Source organism: Papio anubis, chromosome 7 (assembly GCF_008728515.1).
Source record: "Papio anubis isolate 15944 chromosome 7, Panubis1.0, whole genome shotgun sequence".
Lineage (NCBI taxonomy): Eukaryota > Metazoa > Chordata > Mammalia > Primates > Cercopithecidae > Papio > Papio anubis.
Genome location: NC_044982.1, coordinates 104,235,816 through 104,255,653, shown reverse-complemented (window position 1 = coordinate 104,255,653; position 19,838 = coordinate 104,235,816). Strand labels below are relative to the sequence as shown.

Here is a 19,838-nt window from a genome sequence, read left to right as displayed (position 1 = left end):
TGCATTTTTTAACAGCTTTATTGAGACAAAATTTACATGCCATACAATTTGCCCATTTACAGTGTATAGTTCAAGGATAGAAGTTCCTCACAAAACTAAAAATAGAAGTACCATATGATTCAGTAATTCCTCTACTGGGTATATACGCAAAAAAAAAAAAAAAAAAAAAAAAAAGGAAATCAATATATTGAAAAGACATCTGCACTCCATGTTTATTGCAGCATGATTCACAATAGCCAAAATATGGAATCAACCTAGGTGCCCATCAACAGATGAATGGATAAAGAAAATGTGGTATATATACACAATGGAATATCATTCAGCCATAAAAAAAACAATGAAATCCTATTATTAGCAGCAACATGGACGGAATTGGAAATCATTATGTTAAGTGAAATAAGCCAAGCACAGAAAGACAAATACTGCATGTTCTCACTCATATGTGGGAGCTTAAAAAGTAGATCTTATGAAGACAGACAGTAGTTTGGTCGTTACCAGAGACTCTGAAGGGGAGGAGGAAGGTGGGATGACAAGAAGTTGATTAATGGGTACAAATATATAGTTTGAGAGAAGAAATAAGACCTAGTGACAGATAGATGAGTAAGGTGGCTACAGTGTACAATAATGTATTGCATATTTCAAAATAGCTAGGAGAATTTGAATAGTTCTAATATAAAGAAAGACAAATATTTAATTTTGATGGATATCCCAAGTATGCTGATTTGATCTTTACAAATTATATGAATGTATTAAATTATCACATGTACCCTGAAACTATGCACATTTATTAGGTTGGTGCAAAATGTATTGCATAACGGCAAAACCACAATCACTTTTGCACCAACCTAATAATATTATGCAGCAATTTTTTAAAGTGTATTTTTGTTTGGTTGGTTGGTTTGGTTTTTTTTTTTTTTTTTTTTTTTTTTTTGTATTTTTAGTAGAGACAGGGTTTCACTGTGTTAGCCAGGATGGTCTTGATCTCCTGACCTCATGATCCACCCGCCTCAGCCTCCCGAAGTGCTGGGATTACAGGCTTGAGCCACCATGCCTGGCCAAAAGTGTATGGTTTAATGGTTTTTAGTATAGTTACAGATTTGTGCAACCATTATCATAATCCTAGGATATTTTCATCAGCCCAAAATGAAGCCCCAAACCACTGGCGGTCACTACCTCCTCTTCCCATCCACCCTAGCAATCACTAATCAACTTTCTGTCTCCACAGATTTCCCATCACTAATCAACTCTCTGTCTCCACAGATTTGCCCATTCTGGACATTTCACATAAATGGAATCATGCAGTATATGGTTCTTTAAAACTGGCTTCTTTCACTGAGCATGATGTTCTCAAGGTTTATCATTATTGTAGTATTTATCAAGACTACATTCCTTTTCATGGCCAAATAATATTCTATTGTATGGATATATAGATTTTCTTTATCCATTTTCCAGTTGATGAACATATGTGTAGTTTTCACTTTTTGGCTATTATGATTAATGCTATATGAAGATTTGTGCACAAGTTTTTATGTGGACATATATTTTTATTTCTCTTAGGTATATACCTAGGAGTGGAATTTCTGGGTCATATGGTAAGTCCATGTTTAACATTTTGAGGAACTGCCTAACCATTTTCTTTTTTCTTTCTTTTTTTTTTTTTTGAGACAGAGTTTTGCTCTTGTTGGAGCAATGGTGCTGGAGTGCAATGGTGCGATCTCGACTCACTGCAACCTCTGCCTTCCGGTTTCAAGCAATTCTCCTGCCTCAGCCTCCCAAGTAGCTGAGATTACAGGCGCCCACCACCATGCCTGGCTAATTTTTGGATTTTTAGTAGAGACAGGGTTTCGCCATGTTGGCCAGGCTGGTCTCGAACTCCTGACCTCTTGATCCTCCCACCTTGGCCTCCCAAAGTGCTGCGATTACAGGCATGAGCCACCATGCCTGGTCAGCCATTTTCTAAAGCAACTGCACTGTTTTGCATTTCTGCCAGCAGTGTCTCAGAGTTTCAATTTCTCCACATCTTTGTCAACACTTGTTATCATCTATCTTATTGATTATGGCCATCTGACTGAATATGAAGTGGTATCTTATTGTGGCTTTGCTTTGCATTTCCATGATGGCTACTGATGTTGAGCACATTTTCATGTGATTTTTGGCTGTAGCAAAACCTTTTATTCTTCAAATGGGTTGTCTTTTTATGGTTGAGTTGTAATTCTGCATACAGTTTCTTTATGCAGACATAGGATTTGTACATCTTTTCTCTCATTCCATGAGTTGTCTTTTCACTTTTTTGATAGTGTGCGTTGCATCAAAAAGTTTTTAGTTTTTATGAAGTCCAGTTTATCTGCATGCATTTTTTTAAAGGAAACTTCGTATCAGTCCCTCAAGTGGAAAACCATCATCAATGACTTGTCATAGAAAACCATTGTAAACATAAATCACAAATGTATTTAATAAAGAGAAGTCAAATGTAACAGTAAATGTACTTATAAATAAAATTTTTTTTTTTCTTTTTTTTTTTTTTTTAAATTTATTTATTATTATTATACTTTAAGTTGTAGGGTACATGTGCATAACATGCAGGTTTGTTACATATGTATACTTGTGCCATGTTGGTCTGCTGCACCCATCAACTCGTCATTTACATCAGGTATGGGAGTTATAAATAAAATTTTAAATGTGTTCATCCACAGGCTGGCTCAAATCATTTTGCTGTGGTATGTAGATTTCACTTTGGGAAAGTGAGAGTCACCCCTGTACCCTTGCATCCCCCTGACTTAGTCTTTGGGTATCTTTGGCCACCAGCTTCTTCATCAACAAAATAGAGTACTGAAATAGATTGGTGGTCTTCAGACTTTTTTTTTAAGCCATAGAAACCGTTTTCTTCCCCCCAGCCAATTTTTTTTGTGAACCTTGGCTTACAAAACACATAAGACTCTGCTGGCTACATCAGAATTCCCTGGAGGCTAATGAAAAATACTAGCACCTGGACCCCGATCGAGCCTGCTGAATCCCACTCTGGGGATGGTCCCTGCGGCTTTTTGTCTCACACTGCCCAGGTGATCTCAGGGAGGTACTGATTTGGGCCCTCCTTGCTCCAGGAGCTGGGATCCCTGAATGGAGGAAACTGTTGAGTTCAGTTTTCATCCACCACAGTCACCTGCTGTAACTGGGACTACGAACTGGTGAAACACCAAAAGATGCTGCTATGTTTGAAGTCACCCACAAGCTCCTGCCCTGGGGCCCTGGAGAGTTCTCCATGACACAGAGCCTTCCTCTTCCTCCAGCCCTGGCCATAACCCTGGAGCCAACCCCTCAGCTCACGGGCCCTCCCTTGTCCTGCCTCAGGGCTGTGAGCTCACTCACCTCTTAAACCAGAGCAGCAGGTGAGGATGGTCCTGAGGCTTGAGAAACCTCCTTAGCTTTGGCCCCAGAAGCCGTTTCAGCAGGCGGTGGCCCAGGAACGTGAGGACCACACAAGTGAGGACAAACAGAGCCAGGGCCCTCTGGAAATCCAGGAGGCAGGCCACCAGCAGGAAGGCAGCGAACGCTGGGGGACGAGAGAGAGGAGGGGTCAATGGCCACGACATCACCTCTTCAGGCCCCTGCAGCCCCGCCCATGGACTCCACCTTACTTCACCCAGATCGTGGAGGGCAGGAAACTCACCCAACCTCACTGAGCCTGTTTCCTCATCTGGAAATGAAAACAACCATCACTACTGTGTCAAAAGTAGTTAGGAGTTACTGGCAGAAGGCATTGTGAAAGGGCCTTGTAAACTGTAAAGTGCTTACCAAATATGAAGGAGATGTGTAAGGAGGCCGCAAAGCCAAACAGCAAGAGGTGCTGGGCATCAGTGGAGCATCTGCTGTGGTCCAGCGCCATGCTAGGCCCCGTGGAGGAAGGAGACGAGCCCATCAGCTACTCCATGAAGGAGTTCACATATGTGTGCTGGGACTGCGTCCTGAAATGTTCATCAATGACCGCGCTTCCTAGAGTTTCCTTTCCCTTTTTGCTCTTCTCTCCTTTGAGCCACTCAGCCAGTACATGCTTATGCCTCAGAAAGGCGCGTGAGAATGGATAGCTGAGGGGGAGATGTCTCTCCCTAGATTTTTTTTTTTTTTTTTTTTTGAGACAGGGTCTCACTTTGTTGCCCAGGCTGGAGCACTATCTCAGCTGACTGCAACCTCCGCCTCCTGGGTCAAAGCAGTGCTTCTGCCTTAGCCTCTCGAGTAGCTGGGATTACAGGTACCCACCACCAAGGCTGGCTAATTTCTGTATTTTTAGTAGAGACAGGGTTTCGTCATGTTGCTCAGGCTGGTGTTGAACTCCTGGACTCAAGTGATCCGCCCACCTCAGCCTCCCAAAGTGCTGCGATTATGCGCCTGGCCTCTCCCTGGCTTTGGAATTTCAGAATCCAGGATCCTCAAAGAATGGAAAGGATGCTTAACCATGGATAAAAAATGTGATCTAAAACATCACGAATAAAGGTAAGTTCTACCCAACCGCTCTGCTACCAGGCAATAACAAGGACAATGGTATCACAGAGAAAGCACCTGAGCCTGGCAAGGCTGCCAAGCCAGGTGTGTTTGCAGCATTGCAAGCAGCGAAGCCTTGTGCCTGGCTTCCTGGTGGAGCCCCAGGGAGGTCCCAGGACTGCAGAGAGAGGAATGCCCACGCGGTGCATGGCAAGCCAGTGAGGCTCTGCAGGCACCAAAACAGCTGAAGTGGTCTCCATGAGAGGCCTGAAGAGGAGAGAGGTGGGAGACCAGAATGAGCCCACCATGGGGAAGAGGGCGTCGCCATGGTCACCTGCAAGGATGGAGGACCCAGGACCAGCTGGAGAAGTGGACAAGTGAGGAGATACTTGAGGAGTAATAATAGATAAGCCCCCCTGGTAACCCCCAGAGAAAGGGATGAAGGAAGATTCCAACTGGACAGAAATTGAGTTCCCGTCACTCGCTGGAATGATAAAATTGAGGGAGAAGATAAGTTGAGTCATAAAACATAAAATGACCCTTCTCTCACATGGAAGCTTGTGGGCCAGAGTTCCAACCTGAACGGGTGTCACTGAGACACACAGGTGGAGCCCCACAGGGTGGTGCTGGGGCTGCTGGTACCAGCCGTGGAGGTTCAGGGGAGGCGGACCTGGCCAGGGAGAGGATCCGTGGTCACCAGGAGGTGAGCTTAGCACTTCAGATGCACTTTCACAATGAATCCTCACAAGACCCCTATAAGGTGGGGTCTACAGTGATGCCCACTTGGAGAGCGAGGCCTCTGAGGCCAGCCAAGATGAGTGCCTCACACAGGGAGGGCATGGGGCGAGGAGGCCAAGAAGGTCTGTGCACCTCAGGTCCTGTGCTTTGTGGTTGAGGCGGGCCAGGAAGGCTGGGGGAGTCTGGGTAGACCAGGACAGGGACTCAGGGAGAGGGGGCAGTGTGGAGGAGTCCTGCAGGCAGGGCACAAGGACAGTAGTACTTTTGGAAGTATTTTATTCATCTAGGATCCATTCACAGGGATTGGTTTGGGGACGGGCAGGACCTGAGCTAAGCTCCTTGAAGAACTCCCTGGGACTTTGACTGGAACAGCCAGCAAGAGGCACCCCCTTCTTCTAAGACTGGGGACACCAAGGCCATCCTTGTTAGTCTGGTGCCAGGGCTGTCGCTGTACCCATGGAGAAGGCCTACCTGAGGTGAGCAAGCCACTGTCACAGATCAGGAGCCAAGTCCTGAGAATGTGAGCTTCATTTCTCTATCACAGCTATTCCCAGAACATCTGTGAACAGCCTCCCCAGGAAAGAGGTGATGTAATAAAGATATTGAAAAGCCAGAGAAATCAAAGTCACCCAGAGACAGTCACTGCTGACCATTGCAAGAGATCATTTAATGATTCAGTTTGCATTCCTGAAAGCCATGGCAAACGTGGAAATAGGATGAGAGGGATAATTTTCATTCTCTACTGAGAGAATTCAATTGTTCTTCAAGAGAAACAAATTGGATCTGAGTGAAGGAGGCAGCCAAGGAAACAGAGACGGTCCTGGCTTCAGACCCTGCCAAAAGTGGACGTCACCATCTCTAGGAGGAAGCTGTGAGGAAGCTGTGAGGGACATGGACCCACCCCATCTCAGCAGATGACCCTACTTTAAAGTTCACCAAGCAGACCAGGTCATTGCTGTCACCTCTCTCACTGTCTTTCCCCTCCAGAGCACCTATAATGAGCTCTGCATCTGTACCCATCCTCCTTTTTCTTTTTTCAAAATTTATTTTTATTTTTAAAATTTTTTGTAGAGGTTGAGTCTTGCTGTGTGGCCCAGGCTGGTCTCGAACTCCTGGGCTCAAACAATCCTCCCACTGCAGCCTTCCGAAGTGCTGGGATTACAGGCATGAACCACCTGCCATGCCTGGCCCCTCTTTAATTCCAACCTGTCAGGATGAGGTGAACTTGCTCCTGAAAAGACCTACCCCTCCCTGTGGGGTGGGGAGCTCTTCTACTCTGTGCCAGGGGACCTTGCTCCATCGGTCATCTTTTCATCTCCCATTCCTTCACGTTCCTTCTACAAACTCCCCACCTCAGCTCCTACACACAAAGTGTCTCCCACCCTAAACTCATGCTCATCCTTGACACTTGGTCACATGCTGCCCATTCATCCTCCCCGCCTGACCTCATAAAAATTGATCAAGGCTGGGCGCAGTGGCTCACGCCTGTAATCCCAGCACTTTGGGAGGCTGAGGAGGTGGATCACGAGGTCAGGAGATCAAGATCATCCTGGCTAACACGGTGAAACCCTGTCTCTACTAAAAATAAAAAATATTAGCTGGGCGTAGTGGCAGGCGCCTGTAGTCCCAAGTACTCGGGAGGCTGAGGCAGGAGAATGGTGTGAACCCGGAAGGCAGAGGTTGCAGTGAGCCGAGATAGCACCACTGCACTCCAGCCTGGGTGACAGAGCAAGACTCCATCTCAAAAAAATAATAAAAAAGGTTGGTTCCAAGATGGCCGAGTAGAAACAGCTCCAGTCTGCAGCTCTCAGCGTGAGCGATGCAATAGATGGGTGATTTCTGCATTTCCAACTGAGGTACCAGGTTCATCTCACTGGGGCTCTCACTGGGGCTCTCACTGGGGCTTGTCAGACAGTTGATGCAGCCCACTTAGCAGGGCGGGGCATCGCCTCACCCAGGAAGTGCAAGGGGTCAGGGAATTCCATTCCCCAGCAAAGGGAAGCCATGACAGACAGTACCTGGAAAATCGGCACACTCCCACCCTAATACTGTGCTTTTCCAATGGCCTTAGCAAACGGTGCACCAGGAGATTATATCCTGTGCCTGACCTGGAGGGTCCCACACCCATGGAGCCTCACTCACTACTAGCACAGCAGTCTGAGATCATACTGCAAGGCGGCAGTGAGGTTGGGGGAGGGGTGTCCACCATTGCTGAGGCTTGAGTAGGTAAATAAAGCAGTCCAGAAGCTGGAACTGGGTGGAGCCCACCACAGCTCAAGGAGGCCTCCCTGCCTCTGTAGACTCCACCTCTGGGGGCAGGGCATAGCTGAACAAAAGGCAGCAGAAACTTCTGCAGGCTTAAACGTCCCGTCTGACAGCTTTGAAGAGAGTAGTGGTCCTCCCAGCACAGAGTTTGAGATCTGAGAATGGACACTCTGCCTCCTCAAGTGGGTCCCTGACTCCCAGTACCCTAACTGGGAGACACCTCCCAGTAGGGGCCAACTGACACCTCCTACGTCTGGATGCCCCTCTGAGATGAAGCTTCCAGAGGCAGGATCAGGCAGCAACATCTGCCGTTCTGCAATATTTGTGGTTCTGAAGCCTCTGCTGGTGATACCCAGGCAAACAGGGTCTGGAGTGGACCTCCAGCAAACTCCAACAGACCTGCAGCTGAGGGTCCTGACTGCTAGAAGGAAAACTAACAAACAGAAAGGACATCCACACCAAAACCCCATCTGTACATCACCATCATCAAAGACCAAAGGTAGATAAAACCACAAAGATGGGGAGAAACCAGAGCAGAAAAGCTGAAAATTCTAAAAATCAGAGTGCCTCTTCTCCTCCAAAGGAATGCAGCTCCTTGCCAGCAATGGAACAAAGCTGGATGGAGCATGACTTTGATGGCTTGAGAGAAGAAGACTTCAGACAATTGGTAATAACAAACTTCTCTGAGCTAAAGGAGGATGTTCGAACCCATCGCAAAGAAGCTAAAAACCTTGAAAAAAGATTAGACGAATGGCTAACTAGAATAAACAGTGTAGAGAAGTCTTAAATGACCTGATGGAGCTGAAAACCGTGGCACAAGAACTATGTGATGTATGCACAAGCTTCAGTTGCCGATTTGATCAAGTAGAAGAAAGGGTATTAGTGATTGAAGATCAAATGAATGAAATGAAGCAAGAAGAGAAGTTTAGAGAAAAAAGAGTAAAAAGAAACAAATAAAGCCTCCAAGAAATATGGGACTATGTGAAAAGACCAAATCTACGTCTGACTGGTATACCTGAAAGTGACAGGGAGAATGGAACCAAGTTGGAAAACATTCTTCAGGATTTTATCCAGGAGAACTTCCCCAACCTAGTGAGGCAGGCCAACTTTCAAATTCAGGAAATACAGTGAATGCCACAAAGATACTCCTTGAGAAGAGCAACTCCAAGACACATAATTGTCAGATTCACCAAAGTTGAAATGAAGGAAAAAATATTAAGGGCAGCCAGAGAGAAAGGCTGGGTTACTCACAAAGGGAAGCCCATCAGACTAACAGTGGATCTCGCAGCAGAAACCCTATAAGCCAGAAGAGAGTGGGGGGCAATATTCTACATTCTTAAAGAAAAGAATTTTCAAACCAGAATTTCATATCCAGCCAAACTAAGCTTCAGAAGTGAAGGAGAAATAAAATCCTTTACAGACAAACAAATGCTGAGAGCTTTTATCACCACAAGGCCTGCCTTACAAGAGCTCCTGAAGGAAGCACTAAACATGGAAAGGAACAACTGGTATCAGCCACTGCAAAAACATGCCAAATTGTAAAGACCATCAATGCTATGAAGAAACTGCATCAATGAATGGGCAAAATAACCAGCTAACATCATAATGACAGGATCAAATTCACACATAACAATATTAACCCTAAATGTAAATGGGCTAAATGCTCCAATTAAAAGACACAGACGGGCAAATTGGATAAAGAGTCAAGACCCATCGGTGTGCTGTATTCAGGAGACCCATCTCACGTGCAGAGACACACACAAGCTCAAAATAAAGGAATGGAGGAAGATCTACCAAGCAAATGGAAAACAAAAAAAGGCAGGGGTTGCAATCCTAGTCTCTGATAAAACAGACTTTAAACCAACAAAGATCAAAAGAGACAAAGAAGGCCATTACATAATGGTAAAGGGATCAATTCAACAAGAAGAGCTAACTACCCTAAATATATATGCACCCAATACAGGAGCACCCACATTCATAAAGCAAGTCCTTAGAGGCCTACAAAGAGACTTAGACTCTCACACAATAATAGTAGGAGACCTTAACACCCCACTGTCAACATTAGACAGATCAATGAGACAGAAAGTTAACAATGAGATCCAGGAATTGAACTCAGCTCTGAACCAAGTGGACCTAATAGACATCTACAGAACTCTCCACCCCAAATCAACAGAATATATATTCTTCTCAGCACCACATCACACTCATTCCAAAATTGATCACATAGTCGGAAGTAAAGCACTCCTCAGTAAATGTAAAAGAACAGAAATTATAACAAACTGTCTCTCAGACCACAGTGCAATCAAACTAGAACTCAGCATTCAGAAACTCACTCAAAACCGCCCAACTACATGGAAACTGAACAACCTGCTCCTGAATAACTACTGGATACATAACGAAATGAAGGCAGAAATAAAGATGTTCTTTGAAACCAATGAGAACAAAGACACAACATACCAGAATCTCTGGGACACATTTAAAGCAGTGTGTAGAGGGAAATTTATAGCACTAAATGACCACAAGAGAAAGCAGGAAAGATCTAAAATGGACACCCTAATATCACAATGAAAAGAACTAGAGAAGCAAGATCAAACATATTCAAAAGCTAGCAGAAGGCAAGAAATAACTAAGATCAGAGCAGAACTGAAGGAGATAGAGACACAAAAAACCCTTCAAAAAATCAATGAATCCAGGAGCTGGTTTTTTAATTGATAGACCACTAGCAAGCTTAATAAAGAAGAAAAGAGAGAAGAATCAAATAGACACAGTAAAAAATGATAAAGGGGATATCACCACCGATCCCACAGAACTACAAACTACCATCAGAGAATATGATAAACACCTCTACACAAATAAACTAGAAAATCTAGAAGAAATGGATAAATTCCTGGACACATACACTCTCCCAACACTAAACCAGGAAGAAGTTGAATCCCTAAATAGACCAATAACAGGCTCTGAAATTGAGGCAATAGTTAATAGCCTACCAACCAAAAAAAGTCCCGGACCAGACAGATTCACAACCGAATTCTACCAGAGGTACAAAGAGGAGCTGGTACCATTCCTTCTGAAACTATTCCAATCAGTAGAAAAAGAGGGAATCCTCTCTAATTCATTTTATGAGGCCAACATCATCCTGATACCAAAGCCTGGCAGAGACACAACAAAAAAAAGAGAATTTTAGACCAAAATCCCTGATGAACATCGATGCAAAAATCCTCAATAAAATACTGGCAAACCGAATCCAGCAGCACATCAAAAAGCTTATCCACCACGAACAAGTTGGCTTCATCCCTGGGATGCAAGGCTGGTTCAACGTATGCAAATCAACAAACATAATCCATCATATAAACAGAACCAAAGACAAAAACCACATGATTATCTCAATAGATGCAGAAAAGGCCTTTGACAAAATTCAGCAGCCCTTCATGCTAAAAACCTCTCAATAAACTAGGTATTGATGGAACGATCTCAAAATAATAAGAGCTATTTATGACAAACCCACAGCCAATATGATACCAAATGGGCAAAAACTGGAAGCATTCCCTTTGAAAACTGGCATAAGACAGGGATGCCCTCTCTCACCACTCCTATTCAACACAGTGTTGGAAGTTCTGGCCAGGGCAATCAGGCAGGAGAAAGAAATAAAGGGTATTCAATTAGGAAAAGAGGGAGTCAGATTGTTCCTGTTTGCAGATGACATGATTGTATATTTAGAAAACCCCATCGTCTCAGCCTAAAATCTCCTTAAGCTAATAAGCAACTTCAGCAAAGTCTCAGGATACAAAATCAATGTGCAAAAATCACGAGCGTTCCTATACACCAATAACAGACAAACAGAGAGCCAAATCATAAGTGAACTCCCATTCACAATTGCTTCAAAGAGAATAAAATACCTAGGAATCCAACTTATAAGGGATGTGAAGGACCTCTTCAAGGAGAACTACAAACCACTGCTCAACTAAATAAAAGAGGACACACACAAATGGAAGAACATTCCATGCTCATGGAGAGGAAGAATCAATATTGTGAAAATGGCCATACTACCCAAGGTAATTTATAGATTCAATGCCATCCCCATCAAGCTACCATGACTTTCTTCACAGAACTGGAAAAAAAACTACTTTAAAGTTTATACGGAACAAAAAAAGAGCCTGCATTGCCAAGACAATCCTAAGCCAAAAGAACAAAGCTGGAGGCATCATGCTACCTGACTTCAAACTATACTATGAGGCTGCAGTAACCAAAACAGCATGGTACTGGTACCAAAAGAGAGATACAGACCAATGGAACAGAATAGAGCGCTTGGAAATAATACCACACATCTACAACCATCTGTTCTTTGACAAATCTGGCAAAAATAAGAAATGGGGAAAGGATTCCCTATTTAATAAATGGTGCTGGGAAAACTGGCTAGCCATATGTAGAAAGCTGAAACTGGATCCTTTCCTTACACCTTATATGAAAATTAATTCAAGATGGATTAAATACTTAAATGTTAGACCCAAAACCATAAAAACCCTAGAAGAAAGCCTAGGCAATACCATTTAGGCCATAGGCATGGGCAAGGACTTCATGTCTAAAACACCAAAAGCAATGGCAACAAAAGCCAAAATTGACAAATGGGATCTAATTAAACTAAAGAGCTTCTTCACAGCAAAAGTAACTACCATCAGAGTGAACAGGCAACCTACAGAATGGGAGAAAATTTTTACAATCTACCCATCTGACAAAGGGCTAATATCCAGAATCTACAAAGAACTTTACAAATTTACAAGCAAAAATCAAACAACCCCATCAAAAAGTGGGCAAAGGATATGAACAGACACTTCTCAAAAGAAGACATTTATGCAGCCAGCAGACACGTGAAAAAATGCTCATCATCACTGTCCATCAGAGAAATGCAAATCCAAACCACAATGTGATACCATCTCACACCAGTTAGAATGGCGATCATTAAAAAGTCAGGAAACAACAGGTGCTGGAGAGGATTTGGAGAAATAGGAACGCTTTTACACTGTTGGTGGGACTGTGAACTAGTTCAACCATTGTGGAAGACAGCATGGCGATTTCTCAAGGATCTAGAACTAGAAATACCATTTGACCCAGCCATCCCATTACTGGGCATATACCCAAAGGATTACAAATCATGCTGCTATAAAGACACATGCACACATATGTTTATTGTAGCACTATTTACAATAGCAAAGACTTGGAACCAACCCAAATGTCCATCAATGATAGACTAGATTAAGAAAATGCGGCACGTATACACTATGGAATACTATGCAGCCATAAAAAAGGATGAGTTCATGTCCTTTGTAGGGACATGGATGAAGATGGAAACCATCATTCTGAGCAAACTATTGCAAGGACAGAAAACCAAACACTGCATGTTCTCACTCATAGGTGGGAACTGAACAGTGAGAACACTTGGACACAGGGTGGGGAACATCACACACTGGGGTCTGTCATGGGGTGGGCGGTGGGGAAGAATAGCATTAGGAAATATACCTAATGTAAATGACAAGTTAATGGGTGCAGCACACCAACATTGCACATGTATACATATGTAACAAACTTGCATGTTGTGCACATGTACCCTAGAACTTAAGGTATAATAATTTAAAAAAAAATTGATCCCAAAAGCCATTTACACTTGCTGTCTGCACAGCCTCTTCTCCCATCTGCTGAAATTCAGTTTCTGCACCTACACCCTAAGTCATCAACGGCCTCCTTGTCCCAAAATCGGTGGACATGGCTCATTTTGTCCTGCAGGTCTTGCAGAGATGCTGCTGATCTTTCCCTCCTTGAAACCCTTGCTCCTTTGGCTGCCACCAACCCCTTCTGTGTGGCTGGTCTCCAGGCTTCTGTCCTTGACCCACTTCTCAATTCATTCTCCAAGTGTGCCTGGGGAGCCTCCTCTCTCTCTCAGATGGCCTGACAGTGGTACCTCCAACAAACTGCCCGAATTATCCCCCTTCCTTCCAAGACTCCCTCCTGCACGCATGTTCTCTAGCTCTGTGGAAGCCACCATCATCCTCCCATTACCCGAGCAGGCCCCTGGGGCAGCCCTGATTCAGGGTTTCCTTCGTCCTGCACATCCAGTCATTCCCAAGTGCAGCTAGTATTGCTTCCCTAGGACCTCTTCCATTGCCCCCACCCACCTTCCCCAGCTTCATTCTCACACAGGCACTGCAGCCCTCAATGTCTCCTTCTCCCCATCTTTCCTGCCCTCCTTCCAGGGTCCCACAGTGTGAATTCCACCTTGATGCTTCCCTGTTCAAACCCTTCAGTGGCTCTCTCTGGCCTTGAGGGTAAAATCTAAGTCCCTGAGCATCCTCCCATCTCCCTACCCACTCCCCATCCCAGGCCCTTTCCTATCCCTCCAGCCCCATCCCCTGGCACTCCTTGTCTAGAACTTTACCCTCCAGACCTTAGAGTGCAGACATCAAGGTTTATCAAAACCCACACCCTGCCAGTTTTCACCTTTGCTCCTGTGACTCCTCTGTGTGGAGTGCCTTTGCCCTCCTTAGTGTCCTTCCCCTACACCTGGCTAACTCCTACTCAGCCTGTGAGACTCCAATGTCACCTCCTCCTGGAAGTCCTCCCTGACCATCCCCCATCCCTCCTTGGTGCTCCCAGATGACATGCTGCATTATGTGGAAATATTTCTTCCCCCTCCCTTACTGATCAGGGAGTGCCTTGGGAACAAGATCTGGCCTGGTTTAATGGATGCCTCAGTACCCAGCAAGGGAACTGGCCCTGAGTTGGTGCTCAACAACCATTTGTTGAATGACTGGGTAAGTGAATAATCCTGCCCTGAGACATGGATAACTGAGGCAGGAGTCATCGTGTCCTGGGTAGTGCTGGGCCCCAGGCTCACCAGTGCAGAGCAGGCCTGTGCTGATCCATCGAAACAGCTGCATGTGCTCCCTGCAGAAACTTCTGGCTCTCAGGGCTGGCTGCAGGTTCCTCCTGGGAACAGGACCAGTAGGGTCCATGAGTGCATGAGCAGACCCCACCTGGGGGAGATCCTCAGCACCTCCACTCAGGTATGTCCCTGGTAAAGTGGCAACAGGGGCAAGCCAGGGCTTGCCTTGACATCCTCACAGGGTTGCAGGGCAACCCCAGCTCAGGGCGAACAGAGAAATGGCTCAGGCCTTCCAGCCTCTGTGGCAGCACCTACAGGCCCCCCTACCCCAGTGATAGTCCCTGCCTCCAGGGCTGGGGAGGAAGTTCACTGAAAAGGCAGAACCTCATCAACATACAGAAATGTGGCTGGGGGGCGCGGTGGCTCATGCCAGTAATCCCAGCACTTTGGGAGGCCCAGGAGGGTGGATCGCTTGAGCCCAGGAGTTTGAGACTAGCCTGGGCAACCTGACAAACCCCGTCTCTACCAAAAATACAAAAATTAGCTGGGCAGGTGGCGTGCATCTGTAGTCCCAGCTACTCAAGAAGCTGAGGCAGGAGAATCGCTTGAGCCCAGGAGGGGCTGAACCAAGATCATGCCACTGCACTCCAGCCCAGGCAACAGAGTGAGACCTGCCTCAAAAAAAAAAAAAAAAAAAAAAAAAAAAAGAGAGAGGAAGGAAGGAAGGATAGAATGAAGGAAGGAAAAGCAAGCAAGAAAGAAAGACAAACACGGATGGCTGCCTCCCCTTCCCTGTCGTTCATCCACGTGCCCATGGGACACACATTGAGCCTACTCATTGCTAATTGGAATCCACCCACCAGCTGCCATTTTAAGGAGCCTCTCGCCCCCTCTCAGTCCCCACCTCCCACCTCCTGAGAGGGTTGGGGAGGCATTCTTCCCATACCCCCTGCCCAGGCAGAGAAATGGAATCCCTCCCCCACCACCACCCCCTACCCATCACGGTGTCCTTAGCTCCACATCTGGCCAGCAAGGACCCAGACTGCCCAGACATCAGGAGGCAGAGTTCTAGGCTCACCTCAGACACTTGCTGCCTATGCCACCCAGGCTGGTCCCTTCCCCTCTCTGGGCTTCCACCTCCCCGTGTAAAATCAGGGGCCTTGCCCAGTTCAGGATTTTTAACCGGAGTCTTGGGACTCCCCAAGGTACCCCAGAGACTGAATGGGGGGAGAAGGCAGAAGGGGAGGTTGAGAGGGAGGTCTAGCTGGTTCAGAGCAGGCCCCACGGTATATACTGGGGTTCCTGATGGGATTTCATGTGAGCTGCTCAAAAGCAGGTGGGGAGCCCATGATTTGGCTCACCCTTGAGTCTAATGTGCTTGTGTGTGTTGGCTAAAGCGCCTTTATTCCTTCCTTCAACAAAGGTTCACGTCCCCACAACTCCCATCTGCCAGTAGGCCCGGCTCCACATCCTGTTCCCAAGCAGCCTCCACCCCAGGCCCACCCTTGTCTCTCCAGAGATCACCTACCACCTGGAGAAGCGCTTCGGCGCCGCCTCGCTCCAGTTGCTCCTGATCTCGGTGGCGCTCAAGTCGCTCCCAGGGAGCTGGCCTTCCTCCTACAGCCAGCAGGGGGCTGTCAGGGCCGCCTGCCCCTTACCTGCCCACAGGAACTTACAGCCAGGGGTCGGGGGCCACGGTGAGACCCTGGCTGAGGAGGGGACTGGGCTGGGGCACAGGGAGGAATTAGAAGGCTACTGAACTGAATTCTGCAAGGCAGGCACTGAGCACCTACTGTGTGCAGAGGGCTCTGCCAGACACATTCTGCCCTCAGCGACCTCATGGTCTGCGCAGGGACAGACACCTGCCGCCCAGCTGTGACTGGAAGGGACTGAGAGGAGGCCTGTAAGGGAGGCCCCAGGCAGGGCTACCTCAACGCATGACCTCAGGGCACCATGCACCCCCGAGTCTGTGGAGCTGTTTTGGGTGGGGGGTGGGCATTCTTGCAGATGACAGCATGAAAGGAGCACCCCAAGAGACAAGGGCAGTGAAGGGGAGGGGACTTTGTCAGAGCAGGCTGGGAGGGTGCAGGGTGTCCTACTAGACTCCAAGTTCTGGGTGGTGTGCCTCGACATGACCTGGCCACTTGAAAGCAAGGACAAGGCTCCTTGAAGGCTGAGATTTCCTTAGAGACCCCCTCCCCCGTCATCTGGTTTTTATTCTCATTCTGTAGGTAACAGCTCAAGTGTCACTTCCTCATTGGGGCCTGCCCTGCCCTTTCAGACTAGGACTTTCAGACTATAGTGCACACAGTACGTGCTCAGTCAATGTATAATGACTGAAATAAAGGGGGCTGCCTTGTGTTGAGGAGGCCAACACACTGGGAGGTTCCTAACTGTGTGAGCAAGGAGGTGAGAAGGAGGCAGAAGAATGGGGTGTGAGGGAAGGTGGTGAGCAAAAGCCTCACCCCCTCGACAGCCAGACTCAAGTCAAAGAGGCTGAGGGGTCAGGATGACTGATGGGGAAGGGTACAGACCAGGCTTTCCAAGAAATCAGCCCCCATGTTCTCCAGACCCTTGGCCACAGGTGTGAGAGAGATGGACTGTCTTCGTCCTGAGGGGTCGTTCTCCATGTTCCAGACCTTCCAGCTGAAAGACAAATCAGCGAGGCCCAGCGCTGAGAGGGAGGCCAGGCAGGGCCCAGGTTAGGGGCCTGGGCAAGTGGGAGAGGGCAGAGTTGGGGGAGCAGATGCCTGGCACAGCCAGAGCCCTGCCTGGGGGCCACCTGTGCCATCCCAGATCTCGCCCCTCCTTGTGACTGGGACTGCAGCCTTGGCTTCCCAGCACATGGATGAGGTACCCCTTCCTTTTTCTAGAGACTGGGTCTCCCTATGTTGCCCAGGCTGGTCTCCAACTCCTGGGCTCAAGCAGTCTTCCCACCTTAGCCTCCCAAAGTGTTGGGATTACAGGTATGAACCACCACCCCAGCCTGCACCCACATCTGAACCTGTGAGAGGCAAGCCCTTGTGAACTCTGGGAGTTCCAGGCAGAAACAGCAAATTCTGCCCACTTCATAGAGAAGGAAAGTAAGGAATTATATACAGCATGCATATGTATCTGATACAGGCATTTTTCTGAAGAGAGGACCTAGCTTTCATCACTCCCTACAATGGGTTAAAACTATTACCATTAAGCGAGATCTTCATTGTATTCTACTTTTCCATCTCTGAAAGATGGAGGTGCAACATCCTTAAAGGCATCATTCCAGTCCCTGGATCCAACTATACCTGAAACCAATCCTACCCCTGGACTTTTCCATTGCAAAAATCAATATAGTTCATTTTTTGCTGAAGCTCAGTTCATAGGCTTAAATTCCTCTGTAAATAAGAGTGCTAACTAACACCTCCTCTCTCCCTACTCTTGTTCCCACTCCTTTTTCTCCCCTTGGGGAATGCCCTACTCCATCCAAATGTAAGCCCAGTTAGGCTGACATACTCAGAGACTCGTGTACGTGCATGCACACACACAGGCCGAGCCTGGAAATGCCCCAGATCACACACAGACACACAGCGGCGCACACAGAGGCAGGGCCCTGTTTCTACTCACGTATCTGCGGTGAACAGGTCGCTCTCAGAGAGAGAGAAGAACACGTCTTTGTGGGGACAAGCTGGATCCAACCTGCTTTTGCTCTGGCTTGCCTTGTCACTTCAGCAGAAATTCCTGGGCAGAGTCCAGGGTCGGAGTAGGTTGGGCCTGCCACCCAGTTCTGCCCAGCGCCTCCCCAGAGGCCAGGGCCACAGCCAGGGTGGGAACCCCAGCCCCATCTCAGGGATACAGGAAGCAGGCCCACTTGTAACCTGGCTCCCTGAAGCTCCTGCCCACTGGCTGCTGCTTCTCCAGCAGAGATGCCCTCCTCTGCCCTCTCCCCAGTTCCCAAACTGACCTCTTCCAGGCCTACTAAGGTCACCTCTTCCAGGAAGCCACCTATGTGATTATTTCCCTCCCCCTCCTTGCCTCCCGTGGCCTCCTTTCCCCAGCCAGGCTGTTAGCTTTCTGCATTTTATCTTTCATTTTGCATCTTGATCTATCTCCCTTTCTCACCTAATGGGGATTTATTATAACAGCAACCAATTTTCCTATGCTGGAAAATGAGGAAAGCAGTGTAGCTGTCAGAAATAGTAAAAGTGTTTCAGGTCTGTCAAGAAAACAAAACCAAATCACACCATTTCCCCTTCATTTCATCTTTGTTAAATGAATGCCTAAGCCAACAGCGTGCAAAGTGAAGGACTGAACGCTTTAGTTTTTCAGTCCTCAAACTAAACATTAAACTCATCTGATGGGATTGACAATATCTCTTTAATAATTAATGGTATGCACTCAGGACAAAATCCTTTATGATGCATAAATACTTCCTAGTACTGGCACATCCTGGTTGTTTTGGAAGTTTGGGGAGGATGGTGGATGGATACCCCCTCTCTTTGAAAACATTTTTTCTTCATCTGTCATTTGAATTACCAAAGCATTACAAGTGCATCACTAAACACTGAAACACTGGAGAAATATACAGAATAAGGGTTTAAATCCCCAGAGTCTGAGCCCCCAGGGATGACCACTGTTGAGTTTGTGGCATTTTTCTCCTTTTTTTTTTTTTTTTTTGAGATGGAATTTCGCTCTTGTTGCCCAGGCTGGAGTGCAGTGGTGCGACCTTGGCTCACCACAACCTCTACCTCCCAGATTCAAGCGATTCTCCTGCCTCAGCCTCCCAAGTAGCTGGGATTACAGGCATGCACCACCACGCCTGGTTAATTTTGTATTTTTAGTAAAGACAGGGTTTCTCCATGTTGGTCAGGCTGGTCTCGAACTCCCGACCTCAGGTGATCCACCCACCTCGGCCTCCCAAAGTGCCGGGATTACAGGCATGAGCCACTGCACCCAGCCTTTTCTCTCCACTTTTTTTTCCTAAATGTGTCTTATTTTATGTTATTCATTTTCCAACAGGGGATCACACAGTAACAGTGTTCTCATAATTTCATTATTCTAGCAGTATTCCACACACTGTTGAGAGCCCATGTGTTACCGTGATTGAAAACTAGCCAAAAAGCAAGACTCTACCTTTAAAAAAAAGACGGGGGGAGGGGCGGACGCGGTGCCTCACACCTGTACTCCCAGCACTTTGGGAGGCCAAGGCGGTCACATCACTTGAGGCCAGGAGTTTGAGACCAGCCTGGCCAACATGGTGAAACCCCCTCTCTACTAAAAATACAAAAATTAGCCAAGCATGGTGGCAGGTGTCTGTAGTCCCAGCTACTCGGGAGGCTGAGGCAGGAGAATTGCTTGAACCTGACAGGTGGAGGCTGCAGTGAGCAGAGATCACGCCACTGAGCTCCAGGCTGGGCGACAGAGTGAGACTCTACCTCAAAAAAAAGAAAAGAAAAGAAAACTAAATGTTGTCTCTGAGCAGAACTCCTGTCTCTGTGGGTGATCACCA

At 46.8% G+C, this 19,838-nt stretch overlaps 1 protein-coding gene across 2 annotated transcripts in view; it reads right to left on the bottom strand.

The window, feature by feature from the left end:
• SLC28A1 (solute carrier family 28 member 1) overlaps positions 1–18,070 on the bottom strand; it is an 80,945-nt gene extending 62,875 nt beyond the window's left edge. Inside the window, exons 1-5 of one of the 2 annotated variants that reach the window (XM_031668382.1) lie at positions 17,957–18,070; positions 16,888–16,999; positions 15,882–15,970; positions 14,366–14,457; positions 3,367–3,550 (exon numbers count right to left, since the gene is read on the bottom strand). In XM_031668382.1, the coding sequence (XP_031524242.1) occupies positions 3,367–3,550; positions 14,366–14,457; positions 15,882–15,970; positions 16,888–16,983 (461 nt within the window). In that variant the 5' untranslated portion in view covers positions 16,984–16,999; positions 17,957–18,070. Of the gene's footprint in view, positions 1–3,366; positions 3,551–14,365; positions 14,458–15,881; positions 15,971–16,887; positions 17,000–17,956 lie in introns of those variants that run through there. The other variant, XM_031668383.1, reaches the window with a different exon arrangement.
• Between the last annotated feature and the right edge of the window lie 1,768 nt (positions 18,071–19,838).